General features: G+C 33.2%; 1 protein-coding gene across 2 annotated transcripts; it reads right to left on the bottom strand.

Annotated features, from left to right (window-relative positions):
* Positions 1 to 1,529: 1,529 nt before the first annotated feature.
* Positions 1,530 to 7,016, bottom strand: BSH (transcription regulatory protein SNF5, putative (BSH)). Of its 2 annotated transcripts, none has more exons than XM_039042809.2 (10): positions 6,683 to 7,016; positions 6,490 to 6,578; positions 3,922 to 4,016; positions 3,663 to 3,734; positions 3,512 to 3,559; positions 3,345 to 3,428; positions 3,106 to 3,144; positions 2,908 to 2,990; positions 2,725 to 2,787; positions 1,530 to 1,969 (listed from the first exon to the last, which is right to left on the bottom strand). In XM_039042809.2, exons 1-10 carry the CDS (start codon positions 6,730 to 6,732, stop codon positions 1,870 to 1,872), a joined length of 723 nt encoding a protein of 240 aa, XP_038898737.1. In that variant the 5' UTR covers positions 6,733 to 7,016; the 3' UTR covers positions 1,530 to 1,869. The 2 variants fall into 2 exon arrangements, with proteins under 2 accessions (XP_038898737.1, XP_090161853.1); XM_090305727.1 differs by having other exon boundaries at positions 3,922 to 6,010; positions 6,683 to 6,894.
* Positions 7,017 to 8,733: the final 1,717 nt, after the last annotated feature.

Below are 8,733 nucleotides of genomic sequence, written 5' to 3'. Positions count from 1 at the left end.
ACCATCCCTCTTAGAGGTTCAATCTTTCATCCTGTAGTTGTACTAAAAAAATCCGTTTTACCTTTGAACTTTGGAATTTGTTTCAACAACAAAAATAATAATAATAATAATCCATTGGGGAAGTTTTTTTTTTTTTTTCTTTCTTTCTTTTTTAAGTAAGATGAAATTTACATAAAATAGTTTCATTGATGTGCAAAAATTAATTGTGTAAATAATTTTCACCATGTCTATTGATATGAAAGATTTGATAACCATGATCTTATATCTCTATATAATTATTTTTACAGAAAATATATCTTTTGCATTTTTCATAACTAAAATGTACCACGTACCTATGAAACTGTAAGATATTTTGTATAGTTTAAGCTTTTAAACTATTTAACCACGTGATTAAAAATATATTTTGTTTGATTTACCAAAATATCTCTAAAACTTAAATTTTGAGCCACTAAATTCAACTGACACCACTATTGTGGTCTCTTTCAGTCCGTACAGAATGTCTCTTTCTATCATTTTCATGGATTTGTAAGGAAGAAAGATAGGGATTTGGATGGGCTTCTCGTGAACAACTTTTTCTTCACACCTTTATCTTCTCATTTCCATTTTTCAAAAATATTATCCTCCAATCGAAGAAATAATACAGTTGAAACTAGGCACATGATTGGTTTCATGGAGTAAATTCATCAAATTATTATCTTTCAACTTTTACGAATCTTGAAAAAGAAAATAACCATTTTCACTATTCAAAGTGGAACGGTGATTATTTAAGTTAGGAAGTGAAAGTACAAGAATTAAATGTTTGATTATTAGATCATAATTTTTCATTTGTTTGTATTTATTATAATAAAGTGTTTTTATTAGTCATTTTCGAATGATTTTCAATATACAATGATATGCCTTTAAAGCACGTTTTCGTTCTAGATCATGGATACACCTATATCTTATCTTAGCGTTGTTTATTTCAAAAAATAAATAAATAATACTTGGATATAACTGGACTGCAACCATTTTCATGCATCCCCTCCAATCACAAAAGGATATATATATATATAAAAGTTACAAGTGATTGTACATTTGAGTGGCTACACAAAAATGAAATGTGCCCAAGTATTTTTCATTTACTAGCTCGACCAAAGGTACAACTAATGCTCTCTTCAACATAACTAGACAGTAGACACATCAACCAGTAAGAACTCCTATAGGCTAACTCTGTTGAGTGAATCCTACTAAATTTTTGAGTCATTAAAAGTGCACCACAATAAAAATAAAAGAAATAGTATGTTTCCTTTTTTTTATTAAACATAAAAATTCTAATTCTAGATGGCACCCTCCTATGGGATGTTATCATCAAAGTCTGCCACAACTCATTTTCCAACTTCTAAAGAGAAAAATGGACCATTATGGAAATGGTCCAAATGATTGTATCAAAGAACTTTTGGCATATATGAATATCTTCACTTGTCAGTCTTTCAGAAAATTTTTGAATGGTTCTGAGAATGCTATCAAAAGCAACAAATAAGAATGAGAACTCATATCAAAAGTTGTACCCATATGATTATCAGAGCTCACTATACCCTTTCTAGTTACATAAGCCATGCCAAGTACCGTAAAATTTGTCAAAATATCTACCATATGAACTTCAGTATCAGAGACTTCATATCCTTACTCAACAGCTAGATGGGGATTAAGAACCATCCATGAAGAATCACTACGAAAGCCTTTAACTTGAGAAGATAAAGAATGTTAATTGTGGTGAAACATCAAGACCTAATAACTTTATATCCATGTCGAATAATTTACCTCCACTGGGAAAGTCCATGCTGTTTGACGATAGAAGCGACATGATCAACAGCAGCAACTGAGAATATGTTATCGAGCAGTCCTCTCTTCTTTTGCTTCAAGGGCATCTACTTCCTCGTTGGATAGAAGATCGACAATTGGTTCGTAAATGTCCCAGTCCTTTCTTTTCCTGTTGCATTTTAGTGTATACTATCATAAGCATCTATTTTTTATACTTTTACAAGCTAATGCATTTGAAGTGTGTGCTTTTTTTATGTACTTTGAACTAATTTTTAAACTAAAACTTGAGAATAGATAAGTGTAAATGGCATTAAGATGGGGAATAATACTCTCCGATTCTGAAAAAAAAAACGAAGAAGAAGAAGAACTAGTTTAGATTCATATGTAACAGAAAGAACATTATTTGTTTCTTGTTAAAAATAAACATAAACTGCTGCCTAAAAAAATTAAAATCAAGAAGTATGCTATGATCTTAGGAAAATGGTAAAAGGTCACAAGGAACAAATTGTATCTTTTTCTTTATGCCCAGAATATAGATACCCATAACCCCACCAAGTGTCATGGAAATGAGATACCTGCATATGAAGACATCTCAGCATGTCTAGATATCTCATACATGTGGGAATCTTTTTAAAACTTGAGATAAGTTGTCAATCACATGAGCACCGTATGATTCCCTAGAAACTAAAACACCCTAAACTTCTAGGTTGATGTTGAATAACATTGGATTTCTCTCTCTTGACGAGAAAGACACACGGAAACAAACATAACTGGCAGTATTAAATAATCATGTATGAATCATATACCATATACTTCTTAGGTTAGATAAGAGAGAGAAAATGAAAGGAAAATCCATAAGCAACAAGGGATGGTCTAAGCATTTCCAAAATAATAATAATATTAATAAATAGGGAATAGACTAACCGAACAACACTTGATCTATGACCAAATAACTTCACCAAGTCCACCGAAGCACCTCCAGTTTTACTGTTGCACCAAACAGAGAAATGCACCATTGCAAAAGGTAAATATTTAAGTCTCATTGCAACTCATCTGATTACAAAGAGATGAGGAACAATGCATAAGTTAGAATATCTAAATAGATACCTTACTGGTACATGCTCGAACCCTCGGCGGCCCTTCTTGCTCATTCTGCTTTCTCTTGCTGAGGCAACATTCTGCACTGCTATCTGGAACGTACACACATGGAGATGCAGTGATGAAATATATTATTCAGATTGTGAACAGCGCTAGAAAAAAATAGTCTTTAGGAAAAGGAGGCTTAACAGGCAAGAAAAAACAAACCTCATAGAGCTGTTCTCTAATCGCAACAGCAATGGCGGGCTACCTCACAAAAATAATGAAATTCATACGGTATCAAATGGTTGGAGAAAAACATTTAAAGGACGACACTTTAGATGAAAATAGCTCATTGGGAATCCATTCATTTAAAGTAGAAAGCTGCCTTTTCATGACCAAATGAACCAAACTACATGGAACAAAAAAGTTCTACTATACTATTTTGTACGTTGTACTTTACTTACTCCTACTTCAGGGTCTTCAATACCCAAATCTTTGCAGAATGTCCTGGAGAACTCTTCAGGGTCACTCTCATAGTTGTTCAAGTCCTAAAAGGCATATCATATTGCGCAAGTAAGCTTAACAATATATATGTTCTAGTCAAATGTAGCAAGTGTATGTTCAACTTTACCCACAGAAACTGATCCTTTATGAGTGTATTGTTCACTCGGAGATCAAGCTGGGAAAAAAACAGAATTGCATTATTGGGCATCAAGCTATAGAATATTGATAAAGGGAGGAAGTCGTCAAGAGATTGGTATTGTAACGCCAATGAGACAAACCTTGATTGGAATAATCTTTTCACCAGAATACATATCTTGACCTTCAAAGGATCGAAATTCTGTAAGTTGTGACTGATAAGAAAAACCCAAGAGAATATATGAGTGAATTTGGTGGCACATCAAGATTTTATTACAATTTACAGGTATTCATTTGAGTTGGAAGGTTTTTTTGTTACTATCTAAAAGAAAAATGGTTTAGGCTGACGATTCATATCCATGAAGAATGAGAGAGGGAGGTTCGGATGACTATTGTCCTTACTTGAATGGATTGTGCAATTTGTGTAATAAATGCCGGAGGAAGCTTTAAATCTTTCACTGTCCTCTTTGCAAAGATCACCACCTCTGAATCGGGATCTAGAGTAAACATAAAATTAATAACGTTATAGAAGATATTATCAGAAAAGCCAAAAAGGCATTTTCAAGTTAAGTCTCAAGGGTGCCTATGGTTTTGGAACATTTTAAGATAACCTCCAAATTCCTAGATTCAAGTTTCCATGTTAATAATTTACACCTTGTTTGATAACCATTTAGGTTCTGTTTGGTAACCATTTGGTTTTTTGTTTTTGTTTTTGAAAATTAAGCCTATTTTATCCATATTTCTTACAATGATTTGCATCTTCCTTAAGTACAATAGTTGAATTCTTAGCTAAATTTCAAAAACAAAAACAACTTTTTGAAAGCTACTTTTTTTAGTTCTCAAAATTTGGCTTAGTTTTCTAAACCATTGGTAAAAAGTAGATGACAAATGAAGAAATTTGGAGGTAGAAGTAGTGTCCATAAACTTAATTTTCAAAAACAAAAAACAAAAACAAAATGATTACCAAACGGAGCCTTAGTTTTTTGTTTTCGAAAATTAAACAAATAAACACTACTCACCCATGAGTTTCTTTGTTTTATTATCTACTTCCTAACCATATTTTTGAAATGCATTCAATATTTTGAAAACAAAGAATTCAAATGTTTCATTAAGAAAGATGATGACTATATATAGAAGTTGTGTGAATGTTCAAAAACCAAAAACCAAATACTTATCAAACAAGACCTTAAGAACCCATACTCTCTTTTTTGTATAAGAAATAGGCGGGTATATTCCATCCATCAGAGAACGAAAGAGAACAACCTAAGGGCAAGGAGTTGAGAAGACCCCTCCCCAAAGCCTAAAAAAGGAGTCTTCGAATTGTTAAAAATCATCGAAAGACTATAATTACAAAAGAATTTGGTTTTGTTAGTGCACCACCAGGAGGCAAAAAGAATCAAAAGAAGCAAACTTATCTTCACAAATTCTATTTATTCCTTTCCTTCCAATGGCACCACAAAAGAGACCGAGAAGCATATCCTAGAGAACTTTCCCTTTACCATCTAAGGCAAAACAATCAAGCCCATCAAGCATCCAGTCAGCAACTTTGTTTAGAAGGCAGCTTTCCAAACCAAAAGTTCTAAACAAAAAGTCCATCCCTTAGTAGCAAATTTATAATGCAAAAATAAGCGATTAAGGAATTCCTCGTCTTTCAAGCAAAGACAACAAAAAAAGGGGCCGGGATAGGTATTTTTAAGCTTCCTTTGAAGCTTGTCATGAGTATTTAAGCCTCTATATGCAAGGGACCAAAGGAAGAATTTGACTTTTTTTGGGAATTTTAAGCTTCCAAACAAGATTCACCAGAGGAAGGGTGGACGAGGAGGTTCTCTTAGTGATGTTCAAAAAGGTAGCTTTGGTGGTAAACTTCCCCGAGGAGTCAAGCTTCCACTTAAGGCAATTGTGACCTCCCTGAGGTGCCCATGAGTTTAAGACTTCCAAGATAGTCACCATATGACCCCAACTCTCTATCAAAAACACTTCTTCCAAGGCCCAGATTCCAGGTTTGACTGGATGCACACCAACAGTTCACAATAATAGCATCCTTTTTAAGGATAAAGTGAAGATATCGGAGAATTTCTGTGCAAGGGGTAAAGAATCACACCAACTATCCACCCAAAATAGGATCAACTTCCCATCACCCACAATAAACTCAGTTAAATTAAAAAAACTGCTCTTTATGCTTTAAAATGACAGCCCAAAGTCTAGTTTTTCTTCCCTTCTTAGGCATATTTGAATTCCAACTGTAAGCATCGACACCATAAGTAGCCCCAATTATGCATCTCCACAAAGCATTCCCTTCCTGACAAAACCCCTAGAGCCATTTCATAAGGAGAGTTGTGTTTTTCTGACGAAGGGACCCAAATCCAAGGCAACCGTAAATAGTAGGGAGAGAGGTCGAATTCCGGTTGACAAGGTGGGAAGTTGGCTTGCACTGTGTTTCCCTCCTATTAGGAAAGCCCAAAAAAACCCATGCTGTCTCTCAAAGCTAGCCCTGGGTTGGACAAAACCATTCTGAAGATCAGTGGGCCGGCTATGAAAATAATGGGGGATGTGGTTAATTCTTATTCTTACAGAATTATTGTTTCAAGCAGTGGCTCAAAAATCCTAGGCGCGTCTTTGAAAAGTAAGAAACCATTAACGAAGCACGCCCAAGCCACTCAGTGCATGAAGATCCTTGTTCGTAATTTCTTTTTAAATTCTTGAAGGAAGAAGAAACTAACAGATATTCTTTCAGAAAATAGTTAATCTTCTTTACATCTCTTATTAAAATTTTAAAAAAAAAAAAAAAAAAAAAAAAAAAAAAAAAAAACTGTAATTTCTTAAAATTTTCAATATCTTATCATTCATAAATCCTAAACTGTAAACTCGAACAATCAAAAGCAGAAACTACCTCCAGTCCTACACATGAATCATCATTGATTTAAAAGGAAAACATAAGAAGCAGGAGAAAGGTAAACAAACCAAAATTACCAGAAGGGTTCCAAGTGAAAGCATCTTTGAACCTCTGACCGTCGATTTCAATGTCCAAACGAATTGGCACTAGATTCTCCGCAGTCGGACTTCGAAAATGATCGAAAACATAAAGAAACACGAAACCATAAGAGAGAGAGAAATAAAGGGAAAGAACAATTGATAGTGGAGTTGAACGAGAGAAAGAACTCACATCCTGAACTTGAAAGGAGCTTTTGAGTGAGGTGAGGCCGAAGCTTTCATGGTGAATCTGTAATCGACTCCCTTGTTGTTGTGGTTTAGTTCAAATTTTGTAGCTTTTCAGAGGGATTGTATTGCAGTTCTCCGAGTTTGGATCGTTCACGATTAGAACATTGATGTGGATACGAGGTTTCAAAGCGAAGATATAAAAGGGATTTTCCTACCGATCATTGTTTGAAATCAAACTCAAATTTGACATTTGCTGATGCAAGCCTGTGGTAAGAGGAAAATTTCGAGTGATTATAGGGTTTATACAGCCTAATTTTACATTAAAACAACTAAAAATTATATATTTGTTGTGAATTTGTGAGAAAAAATAGGCACCACGGAAATACGAATATTAATAAATATAATATTAAAATAAATAAAATAATGATAAATAAATAAAATAATAGAAAATAAGAAATTTCTTCAAAAATCTCCACTTTCTCCAAAATTGGTGGAGTTTCAACTATTGTATATCTCTCTGCAAAATCTACAAATGACCACCTATTTATAGGGAATTTTTACAAGTAAGAAGTGGTACACTTGGACACTATGCAAAGGTGGTTGAATGACACATAGCCAACACATGTGATAATAAGAAAATGACACGACATTGGACACTAAGCATGGCACTGATGGACATCTATTATTATTATATAATATTTATAATACTCCCCCTTAGATACTCATTATATATATGAAGTATGCTTCATTAAAACTTTACTAGGAAAAAACCACATGGGAAAAAATCCTCGTGAAGGAAAAAGAGTACATATTTCATATAATTTATATTTTCAAAAGAATATATTTGCTCCCCTCATGAAAACATCACTTAAGATATCTAAATTGCCACATTCCAACTATGTGTACCAATTTTTCAAAGGTTATGGTAGATAATGTTTTTATAAATAAGTCTATCAAGTTATCTTTCGAACAAATTTATTGTATAGTGATGTCACCATTTTCTTCAACATCATGAGTGTAGAAAAGTTTCGATGAAATATGTTTTGTTATATCTCCTTTAATATATCATCCTTTGATTTGTGATATCATGTTGTGTTGTCTTCGTATAATATCGTTGGAAGACTTTTACTAGAAGATAAACCACATGTTTTACGAATGTGCTAAGTCGCTGATCTTAGCTATACACATTCTTTACGAATGTGCTAAGTTGCTGATCTTAGCTATACACATTCTCGACTATCCTTATCAAATGCAAGAATTTCAGCATGATTTGAGGAAGTGGTCGTTGTTATGGTCTGTTTCACTAACTGCCACGATACACCAGTTCATCCATATCTGAATAGATAACCTGTTTGAGGTCTAATTTTGTGTGGATCAAATAAATATCTAGAATCTGCAAAACCAACTAGATCAAAATTTGATTTATTTGAATAAAAAAAACTCATATCAATCGTTCCTCGGAGATAACAGAGTATATGTTTAACTCCGCTCCAATGTCTTTTTGTTGAAGAAGAACTATATCTTGCCAATAAATTTACTGAAAATGCAATATCTGGTCTTGTATGATTAGTAAAATACATAAATGCATCAATTGCACTAAGATATGCTATTTCAGGACCAAGAAGTTCTTCATTATCATCTCGAGGTCAAAATATATCTTTCTTCACATCTAGTGAACGAACTTCCATTAGAATGTTCAATAGATGTGTTTTGTCCATATAAAATTTTTTCAAAACTTTTCCTGTATAAGATGACTGATGAATAAATATCTCATCTGCTAAATGCTCAATTTGCAAACCAAGGTAAAATTTTGTCTTTCCAAGATCTTTCATCTCAAATTCTTTCTTAAGATATTCTATTGTCTTTAAAAGCTCTTCAGGAGTTCTAATTATATTTAAATCATCAATATATACAATTATAATAGCAAATCCTAACTGTAATTTCTTTATAAAAACACATGGATATATTGGATTATTTTGATATCCTTCTTTCAATAAATATCCACTCAGGCGATTGTACCACATTCGTCCTGATTGTTTCAATCCATATAGCAAT

The sequence above is a fragment of the Benincasa hispida genome, chromosome 1, assembly GCF_027475165.1.
Source record: "Benincasa hispida cultivar pf3 chromosome 1, pf3_genome.v1.1, whole genome shotgun sequence".
Lineage (NCBI taxonomy): Eukaryota > Viridiplantae > Streptophyta > Magnoliopsida > Cucurbitales > Cucurbitaceae > Benincasa > Benincasa hispida.
The sequence above is the reverse complement of the archived record's forward strand: the minus strand, read 5'-3'. Positions and strand labels throughout refer to the sequence as shown.